A 16077-nucleotide genomic window follows, 5' to 3' on the forward strand; every position below is an offset into this window, starting at 1 on the left:
TCAACCAAACTCGTGTCTTTTTTGTTACAAACGGACGAGAGCCTATCAAGTTTCAGATGGCGTTTTGTTTGTAACCCACAAACTTCTTCAAAGCCAAGTGAACCAATTCAGCATGTGGTCCTGCTTTTATTTGCCACGTGCTGATCCTCTTCTGGTCTTATACACCACATTGATGTTTGGCGTGGAAAACGAAAAAATATATGAAGGTACTTATCTCCTTGTTATTCGTGCCAATTATCCTGGATTGATTGTCTGCTCCCTCCGCATCAGCTTTTTCCTGTGTGATCTCGTGAAATATGTGTGCATTAAAACTTGGAATGTTCTTGGACATGTATGTACATCCGGGTTAGTCCTCCTTGTTGAGGCGATCTGGTCACGTGGGCCCGTTGTGGGTGGGTTTGGAGTGTGGGTGGAGTGGGTCTGTCGAGGTGAAGATTCGGTGATGGGGCCTGTGTGTGGTGGGTTGATTGGCGTGTCCTTTGGGTTCAATGTTGTCGGCATGTTGTGACTCATTTGTGATCCACACCGTCCTCATTCTTCGAGTTTGTACCAACCAGTTTCTGCTTTTTGGATCAAAGCATACTACTGAGCTGGAAATTTTAATGTTTCTTCCGTTAGTCAGTCATTTCAGAGCTTTTTCATGCCAAGATTCCAGATATAGTTGATGGTGTTTGATTGTAGTGAAGTCCAGAATCGGTGTATTGCTTTTGTCATAACTGTGACCAGAACATACTGTATGCAGTGACTTGCTATGGCTGATTGTGAGACATTTCTCAGCCTCCGAGCTCTGGAATGTTCATTTATCCTTGGTTTTAAATTCTTAGCCATTTCCCCTTCAGAAGCTGTGCCACACTTGCATACCGTGCGATATACCACATCTGTTCTGTCTCCAAATGGTATTTAACCTTTCAATTTTATGATGGCATGGCGAATAGTGGAGATGGGTTAGTCATATCCATTTAGTGTTGGAATGTCTCACACCTGTCTAATTTCATTGATGGCAGCATTTTTTTTTTGTGGATGAACCCTGCCAAGCTCTAGAAGTCAGGATGCAGGCAACACTGCATTTATGTGTGATGGAGTGACACGAATTGAAGTCCAATCATTGAGGTGTGTGTGTGTTTGTGTGTGTGTGTGTGTGTGTGTGTGTGTGTGTGTGTGTGTGTGTGTGTGTGTGTGTGTGTGTGTGTGTGTGTGTGTGTGTGTGTGTGTGTGTGTGTGCGTGCTTCCTATATACTGATGTTCTCAAAGTGCCATCTGCGTGTTGTTCAACCTCCACATCTTGGAATGGTAACTTGTTGAGTTGTTCAATTTCCATGGTGAATATGGTGAACGCATTCGCAAGCATGTCATCAACATGTCTGATCCAGAAACGTGGCAATCAAAACTCAATTTTGGTGAAATATTTGCTTTCAAAGTCCTCCGTTACAAAGTTTGCCGCGACCGCGGATACCAGTGATCGCATTGCCGTGTCGAAAATCTGCTGACAGTGCTCTCCATTGTAAAGCAAGGTTGTGCTGTTGAGGCAACTTCTGAGTAAATTTGTGATGTCGACCCAAGTCAAGATGCCATCTCCACACCTTGTTTTCCATATGTCTGATGGTTCCAAGTGTTCTCTCGTAGCTTGAATTGCAAGGTCCGTCGGGATGTTGGTGAACAGGGAAATCACATCAAAAGAAACCATGATCTCCTCTCGTATTTAAATAATGCCTTTCAGTTCTTTTCACAAACTCAATGCCGTTTTTTGCAGTTCTTTGTTTTTCCAACCAGTGTGCCAGTGATGTGTGCTAAGTAACCAGAGTGGATAACATGAAGGTGCATTTATGATATCGACAATTGGTCTCATCGGGGTGTCTTGTTAACCTCCGCCATCTTCGAAGATGGATGGAGGTTACTGTTTTCACCCCTTTCTGTTTGTTTGTTATCTTGCCAAAACGAAGTTTTTGCAAGATATGTTAGTCAGCTTGTATGTTTTTTTTGTTTGTTTGTTTGTTTGTCTGTAATCACAGAAAAAAAATTCTGCAGAGCACAGTTATCATTGGAAATTTTTGTAACTTCGCATATCAGAGGCCAATAGAGGTCCCTTTCAGTGCTCAAAATTTTGAAGGTCAAGGTCAAAGGTCAAGGTCACTTTGGCGCAAATCAGGGGAGTCGACGAAACCCTTATTTTTTGAGTAATTTTGATCGGATCGTCTTCAAACTTCATGCGAATATAGTTCATGGTCTGGCGCTCAGCTGATTAATTTTTGGTGGCGATTGGCCTTGACCTTCATATGTTTGTTTTTTTTTGGTCTGTAATCACGTATAAATCACTCTGCAGAGCACAGTTATCATTGGAAATTTTTGTAACTTCGCATATCAGAGGCCTATAGAAATCCCTTTCAGTGCACAAAATTTTGAAGGTCAAGGTCAAAGGTCAAGGTCACTTTGGCGCAAATCAGGGGAGTCGACGAAACCCTTATTTTTTGAGTAATTTTGATCGGATCGTCTTCAAACTTCATGGGAATATAGTTCATGGTCTGGCGCTCAGCTGATTAATTTTTGGTGGCGATTGGACTTGACCTTCATGGTTAGCGCCTCAGGTCAAACATATTTGACCCCAAGGTCAAATTTTCAAGTTTTGGGAACCATATCGTGTACTACCTCAAATTGAACACCTCGATGAGTGCTTTCGAGATATGTCAAGCTTGAGACATTATGACATCATTTGGTCACGTTATGAGGAAAAAGCATATTTTTCATGGTTACTCTGTAGAACGATTCTCATCGGAATCTCTCGTAGGCAGATATTCCTCAAGGAGTCGCTCCTGGTGGACAGCAGCTCTATTCACCTCAGTGTGACCTTAAAGAAGTCACACGTGGTCACCTTTTGGCAATATACGGGTCACCCTGCGGGTGACATTGGTTTATTTTTTATCTTGCCAAAACGAAGTTTTTGCAAGATATGTTAGTCAGATTGTATGTTTTTTGTTTGTTTGTTTGTTTGTCTGTAATCACGTATAAAAATTCTGCAGAGCACAGTTATCATTGGAAATTTTTGTAACTTCGCATATCAGAGGCCTATAGAAGTCCCTTTCAGTGCACAAAATTTTGAAGGTCAAGGTCAAAGGTCAAGGTCACTTTGTCGCAAATCAGGGGAGTCTACGAAACCCTTATTTTTTGAGTAATTTTGATCAGATCGTCTTCAAACTTCATGGGAATATAGTTCATGGTCTGGTGCTCAGCTGATTAATTTTTGGTGGCGATCGGCCTTGACCTTCATGGTTAGCGCCTGAGGTCAAACATATTTGACCCCAAGGTCAAATTTTCAAGTTTTAGAAACCATATCGTGTAGTACTTCAAATTGAACACCTCGATGAGTGCTTTCTAGATATGTCAAGCTTGAGACATTATGACGTCATTTGGTGACGCTGTGAGGCAAAAGCATATTTTTCATGGTTACTCTGTAGAACGATTCTCATCGGAATCTCTCGTAGGCAGATATTCCTCAAGGAGTCGCTCCTGGTGGATAGCAGCTCTGTTCACCTCAGTGTGACCTTAAAGAAGTCACACGTGTTCACCTTTTGGCAAGGCAGGGTGACATTGGTTTATTTGTTTGTTTGTGAACAGTATTACGGAAAAAACTCCTCGACGGATTTCGACGAAACTTGGTTGGGGGGGGAGGTATGGTCCAAGGATCATGCCATTAAATTTTGGACTTGGTCCCCCCCCCAAAAAAAAATTGTTCGAGAAAAAAAAACATTTTTTTTTTTGCATTTCTCCATGTTTTAAGTGATTTCCAACCCCCCCCAAAAAAATTGTTTGAGAAAAAAAAATTTTTGCAACTTTTTTTTCAACAAAATTTCGATTTTTTTGTTGTTGCATTTTTACATGTTTTAAGTGATTTCAAACCCCCCCCCCCCAAACAAAAAAAAATGTTGGAGAAAAGAACTATAACTCTGTCAGCACTGTTGACATCATATTTAATGAATAAGATATAAGGTTCACTTGAGTGACCCAGCAGTATTGGCGGCGGAGGTTTTGCACTCTCCCGAGTGCTCCCCCTCTAGTTTATGTATTTGTGGTAACCCGTATTGTCAAGGAGCCAATCCCTGGTTGTCATACAAACTGAGATAAATGTTTTTGTATAAATATATATATATATATATATATATATATATATATATATATATATATATATATATATATATATATATGTCACAATCGTGGAAGATTGGCACATTGGTATTATTGGAGCAACAAAACAACACTCAGCGAATTCAGCAACAATGGTTGAAATCAACAGGATATTGAATGAGGTATGTACACCGCCATGGTAAGTTTGGTTTTGCTCTAACGAAGGGTTAACACCCAAAACATCAACTTCTCCTTGAGGCCCAGAGTAGTTAGCATACCACAATTAACATCTTGTTGATTTCATCAATTGAGGGCTGAATCAGCTTTGATACGTTTTCCAAAATGCAATTGTTTGGTATTGATTGACCTTTTTTTTTACCTCTGCCACTGAAGGTGGATGGAGGTTATGTTTTCACCCATGTCTGTCTGTCTGCCTTTCTTTTTTGGGGGGGGGGGATACCTTGTCGAGGCTCATATGAGAGCAAACACACAACGCACAGCAAGGAGGCATGACAGAAGAGGGGTGGGAGAGGGAAGGACAAGACAGTGGGCAACAGAGACACTCGGAGATCTGTGGAAGGGAAAGGGAAGGGGTGGGAACATGGGGGTATACAAGATAGACATTACAGGGACTTTCAGGAAGGAAAGCAGGGAATTTGGAGGAGATGGGCTTGGGGTGGATTAACGGGAGTATAAAAGACCGAGATTTTGGATGGGAGAGGATAAGAGGTGGTGGTGAACAGCTGTTTTGAAGGCCTGGAGTGAAGAATGGGATTGAACAGAGTGAGGGAGTTTATTCCAAAGGTGGGGAAAAAGAGGAATGAAAGAGTGAAGGTGAGCAGTCATTCGTGATTTTGGTAGTTTTACCAGAAGGGGGTTGTTGGCGGACCTTGAGAGCCCTGTGGAAATATGGTGGGGATGAGACCGGAGATGAGACTGTAGAAGACAGAAAGACCACCGACCTGCCTGCAGTGAGATATGAGAGGCCCAAATACTCAGCCTCATCGCGGGAGATACCAATGATCCTAAATGCCCTGGTTTCTACAGAGTGAAGCTGAGAAAGGTGGATGAAGGAGCACCAGCCCAGACGGGAGAGCAGTAATCCATCAGGCTGCAGACGAAAGCTTTGTATGTGGTCAGGAGCTCAGGTGGGCAAAGGAAGGACTTTGCACGACGGAGGATTCCTAGTCAGCGACTGGCTTTGGAGGTGAGGCTTGAAATGTGGCTTTCGCAGGAAAGATCAGGGCAGATAGTGAGACCCAGAAGCTTGAAAGAAAGGACTTCTTCCAGAGGATTGTTGAGAAAGTGGATGGGGGGGGGGGGTTTCCAAACGGTCCTCCCGGAGAGACACAGTGAGTGTGTGAGATTTGTCTGGATTGAACGACGTGTCCACGTGTTGAACCAGTTTGTGATTTTACCCAGATCTCCAGTGAGTGAAGAAGCTGCTGCTTGCCCATCTGAGGGATAACAGATGGTACGGCAGTGGGTGGAGTCATCAGCAAAGAGATAAAGAGGATTTTCCTGAGGGTCAGAGAGATCATTGATGAAAACCAGAAAAAGAACAGAGCCCAGAATTCTGCCTTGAGGAACTCCCAGCTGGACAGGAAGAGGGGATGGGAGAACTCCATTTTGGGCCACACGTTGACTGTGACAGGAGAGGAAGTCTGTGAGCCATGAGTGGAGATGGCCTTGGATACCATAGGAAGAGAGATTGGTGAGCATGGCAGGGTGCCAGACTGTGAAAAGCATGCAACATGATGAGGGATATGGCTCTGATTTCATGTCCGGCACGAGTACCTCCATCTATTGTTGGGAGAGCAGAAGCAGCATATCCCGGATATTGTGACCTGGTCTGAAACCAAATTGATGATCGGAAATCAAGCCATTGGAGAAGAGGAAGGATTTGATGTCTGAAGTGATGATAGATTCCATAACCTTGCGGATGATTGGGAAAAGGCTGATTGGTCTGTCGTTGCAGGGATCTGGTGTTGCACCTTTTCATGCAGGGCAGTGATGTTTGCTGATTTCCAAGCAGATGGCAGATGACCTTGAGCAAATGAGAGAGTGAATAGAACAGAGAGAGTGGGCAAGAGCAGAGGAGCAGATTTTTAGGACACGTGGGCTGATGCCGTCTGGACCGGTTGCAGAATCTGAGTCGAGGTTTGAGAGCAAGCTCTCCACCTTGTCAGGAGAAAAGGACACAGAGTCCAGGGACAGTTGGGTGCGACTGGGTAAAGTGGGTAGAGAAAGTGATGGGTTTTGGACACAAGATTTTAATGCAAACACCAAGTTGCGGCATTCAGCCTCTTTATGTGTGGTATCAGCAGTTCATCCATTTGAGGTAAGGGAGGGGATGGAGGGGGAACATACACCAGAAACAGATTAGATTAGATGCCACCAGGATTTGGAGGAGGGAGAAAGGTTTGAGAGTTCAGAGTTGAGATCAGAAAGATGTTGTTTTCTGGCTCTCCTGAGGGTGGATACACACTTGTTCTGAGCTTTATGGAAGTAACTAAGATTACCCTGAGTTTGGTATGCTTTCCTTGAGGCAAAGGCAAGTTGTTTCAAGACAACTGCCTCACCACAAGCTTCAGTGAACCATGGATGGGAGGAAAGGTAGGACAACAGAAGACGAGAGGGGATAAATCTGTGCATGAGGGAGAGCAAGTTTCTTTGAAAGAATTTCCAGGATGAGTTGATGCTGGAGAAAGTAGCGATGGGAGACCAGTCCAGAAGTTTGATGGCTGCTCGGAGACCCTGCCAGTCGGCTTGAGTGAAATGCCAGACCTGACGGCACTGAGGTGGTTCTCTGATAAGAGTCAGAGAGATGTTCACTTTGACAAGCACATGATCAGAAGAGCCAATTGGAACGGAGGAAGAGCAGCAGATATTGTCAGGGCAATTTGTCAAAATCAGAACCAGAAGAGAATGAGTCCCATTGGTTGAGATCCGGGTCAGGAAATTGACCGATTGAGTCAGTCCCAATGAGTCGCAGAATGATTTGGCTGAAGTGCCATGACAGGTGAGAGAGGTCCCCACACCCAGTTAACTGGCGTGATGACAATTGAAGTCACCACATATTAGGAAGAGAGAGTTTGGATGAGAAGATAGAAGTTGGTCCATGTTTTCGGATAGTGAGGTGCAAATGGAGTCATCACTGTTTGGTGGACGGTACAGTACACATATAAACATGAGGTGGGAGTGGAGGGGAAGCCGTAGCCAGAGGTATTCCTGGGGGTGTGGGGCAGTGAGAGCTGTGCATGGAAAGTGAGGGACAGAGTCTTTGATGAAGAGAGCAACTCCTCCAGCAGCATGAGGCTCAGGTCTGTTATTCCGGAGGAGGGAGTAACCAGGGAGATATACTTGGGAGTCAGAGACGTCTTGAGAGAGGAAAGTTTCTGTTGAGCAGATTATGTCTGGGTTGTCAGTAGCAACCTGGATGAAAAGATCTGTTAGGTTTGAGCGAAGGCCCCGGATATTTGAGGTCCACACTGTTCATGAAGAGGGAGGGGAGGAGGCTTTGGGTGCAGGGGATGGGAGGAGGGGGGAGGGAGGTCAGGAGAATTGTTGAAAGAGTGTGGAGGATTGCAGAATAGCTCGGGGAGGGGGCCGAATGAGGAGGAGAAAAGGCTCTGTGGTGCTGGGGGAGAGGGGAGACAAGAGAGGGGGAAGAAGGAAGTTGACAATTTGAGGAGGTGGAGTGATGAGATGGAGGTGAGATGGCAGGGGAAGGAGGCAGCTTTGTGGATGTGAGGGGGGGGACTTTGAGAAGGTTGAGTGAGGGGGGTGAATGGTGGGAGAAGGGTGCGTGGGGAGAGTTGAGGGAGAAAGGTGAGTGGGGAGTTTTTGAGAAAGGTGAGAGGGAAGCTTGGAGGGAGAAGAGTGTGATGGTCGCTTTGAGAGGGAGGGGTGAGAGGGATGAGTTGGCACTGAAGTTGGAAGAAAAGAATGGCTGATGGAAAGTGAACACTCATTGCAAACTGGGTTTTTTTTTTTAATTTTTAGGTCAGAGATGCGATTAAAGACATTTCGTGAGGGATGTAATAAAGGCAAATTAAGAGAATGGAGAGAAGAAACGCTGTAACAGTTGGATTTTTTGGCAACTTATGAAGGAAAGGTCGAATTGAGAGCAGTCTGTTCAAATAGCAGAATTTGTTAGAGTCGTGCATTATGATACAGTCATGAGTACCACACGTGTGAAAGAGGAAGATGAAGCATTTTCAGAGATCGTTTTTATTATTATTATTATTATTATTATGATTATCATTATTAATATCATTATTTTTTGAGAGAGTTTTCATCAGATTCGGTAATGGAAAGGTTGTGGAGAAAATCGTGAGGTGAATGGTGAATTTGGATTGATCATCGCAGGGGGTGGAAACAGATCACGTGGTTACGGGAGAAGCACGTGGCTCTGGGAGGTGTATAGGCAAAAGTGAATTTATTATTTTAAATAAGGATTGCGTAACATTCGGAAAAGGGAAGGTTGAAGTAAAATCGTGGAGGTGTGTGGTGAATTTGGAACTGTAAACGTCGAGTGAAGCTGCTGGATCGATGAAAAGTATCAGGAAGATTGCAGAGAGACACGTGGTTGCAGGAGGTGTATAGATAGAAAGGTGACAAGGAAGATTATTATTATTATTTTTGATGTATTTTTGAAGAATAGGTAAGATTCGGGAATGGAAGGTTGGAGGAAGAAATCGTGAAGGTAATGGCGAGAGTGGGTCAGCTCAAGTGGAATAAAGATGGTGGTGATGGCAGAAGAAGAAGAAGAAGTATAAGTATAAGAAGAAGAAGAAGAAGTATAAGTATAAGTACAAGAAGAAGAAGAAGATGGCGATGGCTCGGGGCTCGTGGCTGTGCATGGAGAAAGGTAGTTTTCTTTTTGTTTTGAATTTAAGACAATAAACAGAGTGTTTCGTTGGGAGGGGGGAGCGTGGGGAAAATTGGAATTGAAGGTAATCGGGAGAGAATACAAATAAAAACGATCGTCCACCTCAAGGGAAAGGATAGATAGGCCTCAAGGGACCCGGTAAGACAAGGTCGACAAAAACTCCCAAGATGGTGAGTTTTTTTTTTTAAAGTCTTTGTGAACAAAATAGCTCAAAATAGCTGGACTGATTCGGACAAAACATGGTGGATGAGTTGGTTCGGTGATAAGAACAAGCCAATTAAATTTTAGTTCAGGTCTGAATCCAGATCCGGCCTCTCAGTGGGATACAAAACATAAACGAATCAGCCTGGTGGAGGTATGTGTTCTATGAGTGTCCTTCAAGTTCTTGTTTGGTTTTCCCGAGGAATCTTGTTCAGCCTGGTGGAGCTTCGTTTTCTTTTACACAATGCCCTCGTATGTGCATACTTACCTTATTTGGCTTACGTTATGTCTTTTCATTTCGAGCAGAGACAAATCGGTACTTATTCAGAGTGGAGTTCTGGCTTTGCACCCTTTGTTGGTAAAGAAATTTTGTCACAACATTAAAATCAATTCTGTTCTGTAAAATGAAATGTCTATGAATGGCTAACACATTCATGTCGTTTTTGGTCAAAATACAGTTCTGTTCTTGCAACATGCTCTAATATGGAGCATCGGATCTGCCAAGTAGGTTTCTTGACTTGGGTTACAATCCAAGATGGATTTCCACTCCAATGCAAGACACTCAGCTCGGGCTGCAGAAATTTAAGATTTAGTCAGGGTGCTGGCAGTAGCATGCCTACTTTTTTTGCGAATGGTACGGTGGCAATCTTTAATGTCCACCAACTAATGCCAGCAGATGGGACACCCAGTTTGATGTCCATCCGTGGGATAGCACATACATTGATCCGAGTGACAGCACACACAAAACACCAGCGTGATATTTTATAGTTGGGCAGGGATTCAAACCCGCAGGTTAGACATCTCCGAGCTGAGTGTGCACTACTCTGTCTTGACAAACCTGTTATCCCCAAATTCAGTGTAAAACGAAAAACATTTCATTCAAACAGGTTGCGTACACTGAGCTTGGGGACAAAACTTTTTGCTGGGAAATATTTATGCATTATTTAAACAAAAAAATTGATTGGTCAGCAACCTTAATGGCAAAGTAATGAAACAAATTATACATGTACGTAGACAAATGGGCTACATAATCTATTGCTTCTCCTTCATCAAGTTGGTGTCATTTGTCAACAGCTATCAGGTCAGGGAATAGAGAGTAATGGAAACAAAAATGAACAAGCATGAGTACAATTCATATTAACCACAAAGCACCAATGCTATCAAAAGATTTCCAAGCTTTGATATTTTCACAAAATGTTATAAGGATTGTTTTGAACTGTGTGTTTATGGATAGTTTTAAAAGTTTCATCAATTATTTAAAAACCATAAAGAGATTTGTTTCTTTATTTAAATGCAAGAAGCATCCTGTTTTATTGGTACGACTTCATGATTGTGTGATAGCCTGTTCCTTGGTTAATCTTCACGTGATATTATGGAGACTGAAACATTTCTGGACAACTGTGTTTTCGAAGTTGCTCCATAGTTGTAGTCTGTGATTTAGTGCTTACGTGAAAGTCCAGAGACTTTTTAATCCTGGCCAGTGGGTTACTTTGTCCCTTGGAGGCTGGCACTGTTGTACTATGTATAGATCATTCTTGGTGGGGGGTTGGGTAGGGTCTTACCATAGCTGAACCAATCAGAGAATTGGGCAGTGCTGGAGCTGCCCAATCTTTGAGATCTGGTCGATGATTCCATCTTGGATTGTTGAGAAGTTTCTCTTTCCACAAAGACTATTTGATAAATTCAACCGTAAGGAAGATTTTATTGACTGACTGCTGCCCCTGAGCGGCTGTGGAAGCTCTGTTGGAACAACACTGGGGAGAGAGGAAGGAATGAGAAAGCAGCTGTTGCTGTCAGTTCTGTATCTGTCATTGGACTCGTCTCATTATATTAATAAAATATTTAATAATATTCAGTCTGCCCAAGTTGCACTGGTGCTCATTTAGCAATGCTGGAACATACTATCACATACATCTTATCATTCATAAGGACTTCACTGTGTTCTGTAATTCACAGGAATATCAGATATTTTTGGCAAACAATGTTTTCAGCACACCATGGGATTACATTTTTTGTGTAAAGGCTGTGCTTGTAATCAAAACGACGATAGATTTTGTTAAATTCTGAATTTGTTGTGTTTCGTGATTGTTCAAGAGCAATATGATTACGACTCCAACTCCGACTGACTCCGACTACTTGAATTATTTACAAGTTAATAAAACTGAGCTGAACAACTTGAGGAGTTTAAAGTTTGAAGCATTGAATTGCTTTACACCAGGATCTAACATTGTATGAGAGTGGCTACAAAAGTATTGCCTCATTTTATTTTCAGGAATTCCCCCAAAGGAATGCAATAAAATTCCTCCAAAATGCAAAGTATTTCTTGACCTTCGATTCCGAATGGCACTCTGATCAGTCACATGACAACAATACTATTTGTCTAAAATGACTGCTGAACTTGTTAAAAGCAGAGCTGTAATTGAATTTTCTTTTTTTAACTGCAGAGGGAGGACGCTCATGTGCTTCTGAAGAATGTGAATGACCACTCTGCCAGTGATTTGAACACAGTTTGATGCTGTGTAAAGTGTTTTAAGAATAGAGAAACTGCCAACCCCAGAGACGAGCTCCATAGTCATTGCCTTGCCATGGTATTGACACCACAAAACAAGTGGCGAATGAATGGGTTTTTCAAAATGATCACATCACCAACACAGGATTTGTACGTGGCATTGGGTGTTGGAAAACCAGCAGTCTCCATTTCTTTAGCCCATTCCTTGCGTAGTGGGAAATGGGGTTTTGTACTCTTTGCAATCGTGTCTGTCTCTGTCTGTCCAGACCATAACATTTTTACCATTTGAGCTTTTGGAATCAAATTTTCAACAAACCTTTATTATGAGATTATGGAGAAGAATAATTAATAATTGGATCAAAATGTGAAGGGCAAAGTCTTAGTAACTACAAAATAGCCATTTTAGCCCCACCGCTGCATGAGACTACAGGTATTTTTTTTCACCTGGAGACGAGTTCCGGGAATGTGGTTGTGAGGAGAAAAGCCCAGATAACATGGAGGCCCCTCCTGGCAAACTGTTTATTTCTTGTCTGGTAAAACGATCAAAAGTTATCAGGGCTTCTGTGAACAGAGTGATGATGATGTTGATGATATTAATGACTATGAAAATGGTACATAATGACTGGTACATTGTGATGGTGATAATAATAATGATAATGTTACATAATGATAATGGTACATCCTGAGAGTAATGATGATGATGGTAAATAATGATAATAGTACATTATGTTAATGGTACGTAACGATAATGGCACATATTAATGATTATGATGATAAAGATAATCGCACAAAATGATAGTTATGATTATAATTTATATAAATATTTTCGTGCGGTTGTACATTTGTACGTTATGCTTTCATGGCCAAACCATATCACCGTGAGGCCCCAAATTTGTGGTGGAGGTACTTCAGAATCTGGGCAAGATTTTAAGCTTCCACATATTGGCCTTTGACATCTGTTTTGAGGTCACCAAAGGCCGCTATGAAGTATATACTGGGATGTGGGGTCAGGCGATGCTGCCGCCTACCCACCGGCAAGAGGTTACCACCATGAAGCCAATACCTTTTCAATGTCTTCACCCCGCCCTCTCAGCCTCAAAACGAGCAGAGCCCCTTAGCCCCTACTCATAAATGGCACATAACGATAATGATATTAATTGTGATAATGATAATGGTACAAAAGGGTGTGTGTGTGTGTGTGTGTGTGTGTGTGTGTGTGTGTGTGTGTGTGTGTGTGTGTGTGTGTGTGTGTGTGTGTGTGTGTGTGTCTTGGCCATAGCCGAAAAGAGATGGTCCCCATGACAATGGCAAACGTTGAGTCAATGGCCAATACCATGTTAACCTGACGTCACTGTGTTTGGTGGGAAAGTTATTTCATACCTCATTATGACATTCATTTAGACAGGCACACAACGCAACACTAATCAATGGTTATTTAATTTCAGGAGCACAGGGTATGACATCATCGGGGGTTGTTTTTCCAGAGATTATAGCTCAGCCATGTTAAAACTTGGAACACATTGGTTCAGATAAGTATCAATGCGCGGCTCTGTATTCACTTTAAGCATGTTTGATCATCCATCAACACGTTTTAACATTTATTTTGTCTACCTTGTGAATACACTTCATCATACTAAAATAAGCAATTTGGTGTCTGTCTGTTTGTCTGACCGATATACATTCAGTCGTTACTTATCCAATCTCAACCAAACTTGACAGGAGGACGAAGGGACACATTATCAATGTTGGAGCGACTTAATTTGCTCCCCTCCCTAAGGGGATTCTATTTTCCATCTTGGGCAAAATCTGTGTTGAGGCGTATTGTTGCGGGGCCGGGCGTTGGCCGCAAGCACGACCACCAGATGGAGCAGTAGAGTCGGCTTGACCGATCGCCCGGAATTTAGATCGTACTTCTTCGGAAAACTCTGGAAAAGTACGGGCCCCTTTTTGGACCGAACTCGCCAATAGACAGACCACGTGGGGTAGGGTCGATTGCCAATTTAAACTTACCTAAATACCCACGTGGTCCAACCTTCTGGGGAAATTCACCCTCGATGGCACCCATACGGAACGAGCTGCTTAGCGTACTCGTTCCGTGCGCGATCCAAGCGGTTTTGATCGCTGAGTTTCGTCAGCCCCAAATACCCTGTTACTACGGTGACGGCCGGGCTAACTTTCCAACACTCAGCACACCCAGTCAATGAAGGAATGGACACTAACGAGCTGAAACATTGAACAATCGGGGTACTTATTTACAATGGGGGGAAATGAGGGGAGCACAAGGGCAGAGCTAAACCGAATAATTAAGGCACGTATATAATACAAGCAAAAACCACTTGCACAATTCACTACTTATCTTGACTGGCGCCACGAACACACATATGCACACAGAAACGGACCCCAATGATCTTTATTGAAGGCCTCCAGCTCGAGGACAGGGAGCTGGAGACCAGAGCCTGCGCTTGGACCTGTCCACCTCGTGTGGTCTTCGACGTTCCGGCTCGACGGGACTCGAACTCGCAACACGATGCCACTCCAAGCACCAGGGATGGAGGAAAAGCGTCGGACGCCAGGTGGACGAGACGAGAGACGACCCGAGCACACCAAGCTGACCAGACCAGACGAGTCGATCTCCGGCACTTCGAACCCGATCACTGCCAAGCCGACCAGACGAGTCGATCTCGGGCACCCTGAACCGGATCGCCCAACCTTGACGCTTGTTATGCTAAGTTGCCCCACTAGTGGGGCAACTTGGCTAAATACAGCATAACAATTGTGCATTTTGTGAGGAAAGCACCAAATTTGGCACACTAGTAGCCTAACATTATGAACAGCTTTGGATATTTGGCCATCTCAAATTCAGCTGCTGATGGCTGTGGCAGCCATTTTCCACTGCCATCAAAAATTTTGAGATGGCCCAATATCCAAATCTGTTCATAATATGATAGGCTACAAGTGTGCCAAATTTGGTGCTTTCCTCACAAAATGCACAATTGTTATGCTATATTTAGCTAAGTTGCCCCACTATTTAGGGAATAACTTAATTTTCTTAAAACATTCATTTCCATCGAGTATATTCATAAAGAATAACTTGGAACTTGGTTCTTGGTTAAAGTGTCTTTGTTGTGCAGAAATGACATGATAAACTTCTCTTCATGCTCTTATTTGACCACCTCCTGATCCACATCATTTTGAGTTTGTCGGAAATTGTTTTTCCATTGTTCAATTGGTAACCATCAAAGTTTCAGTCCATTCAAGGATATTTATTTTTTTTCTTTACATCCTCAAACTTATTTCTAATTATATTTATCCGCTTATTTGTTTTATCGACTTTTACTCTGGTTATTTCTTCAATAAGACTTATTTGATATTTCTCACATTCTTTGTTTCCCATTTAAATACCAAGGTTGATTACATCTCCACTCTTTGGTTTGGTGATTGCTTGGTTCTATCATTTATAAATCAGGAAAAAGACAGTGGTAGCCTGTTAAAATTCCCAACCCAATATCTTAACACTTGTACTTATAACCATAAGGGAGACTATTGATTCCATTCTTGAAAATATTTTTTTTTATCATCAAAATCTCCTCATGCTTTCTTATTTATCTCTTCTGCATATAATTGATTTTTGTAACTTCTTATTGTATTCATTTTTCTGTACTCTTCCTTCTTCAAGGTTAAACAGTTGTAATAATGTTTAAAGTTTATTGTTTACTTGATTATATTTTTCTTTATTCCCTTTAGCTTCTTATCACACCTTTCAATGTTATTATTATCAATATACGTGAAAGCATCAGACTGATCTCAATCCTATAAATTCACTCATGACCTTCCCACCCAATTCATCTTTAAACTTACCAATAACCTTTCTATTCCTTGATGAAAACAACACATCACCTGACTTCTAATGACTTGTATCATATATATTATCAATCATATCCTCATATACATCACTTGTCTTAATTTCTAATATAAAATTATCTGTATCCATATATAACAGACACATTATCCTAATACTTTGATTTTAAATTATTATTGTAATAGTCATGCATTAATGACTTTGACAAGTCAAGAATTGTAGTTCCAATATAAATAGGTTTATCCATTTCAATACTCTTTTTTTTCAAATGAATAGCACAAAAGTTCTCTGAAAACACCTCCGCTTGTTCAAAACTTGGTCTTTTAATTAACTTTGAAGCCTGTTTCCAAAATGTAGCAAGTCTTATGTTTTGTCCATTCCTCACATTTTCCATAGTCTTTCCAAATACAGCATTTTTCATTAATTTATAAAAGTCCTTCTCAAAATCTGTTTTTGCTTCTGTTCTCTTTTTTGTATTAAAATCAATATACTTCTTGA

The 16077-nt window shown here is 42.1% G+C and overlaps 1 protein-coding gene across 2 annotated transcripts in view; it reads left to right on the forward strand.

The window, feature by feature from the left end:
• LOC147029591 (inactive dipeptidyl peptidase 10-like) overlaps positions 1-16077 on the forward strand; it is a 594191-nt gene that overhangs the window by 17416 nt on the left and 560698 nt on the right. The window contains exon 1 of one of the 2 annotated variants that reach the window (XM_085872743.1): positions 8813-8989. The exons of the other annotated variant lie outside the window; for it this stretch is intronic. Within the exon in view, the coding sequence (XP_085728869.1) occupies positions 8828-8989 (162 nt within the window). The 5' untranslated portion in view covers positions 8813-8827. Of the gene's footprint in view, positions 1-8812; positions 8990-16077 lie in introns of those variants that run through there. 2 annotated transcript variants of the gene reach the window in all.

Source organism: Eptatretus burgeri, chromosome 3, assembly GCF_056783735.1.
Source record: "Eptatretus burgeri isolate ZD-2024b chromosome 3, Ebu_testis_v1, whole genome shotgun sequence".
In the NCBI taxonomy this organism is placed as follows: domain Eukaryota; kingdom Metazoa; phylum Chordata; class Myxini; order Myxiniformes; family Myxinidae; genus Eptatretus; species Eptatretus burgeri.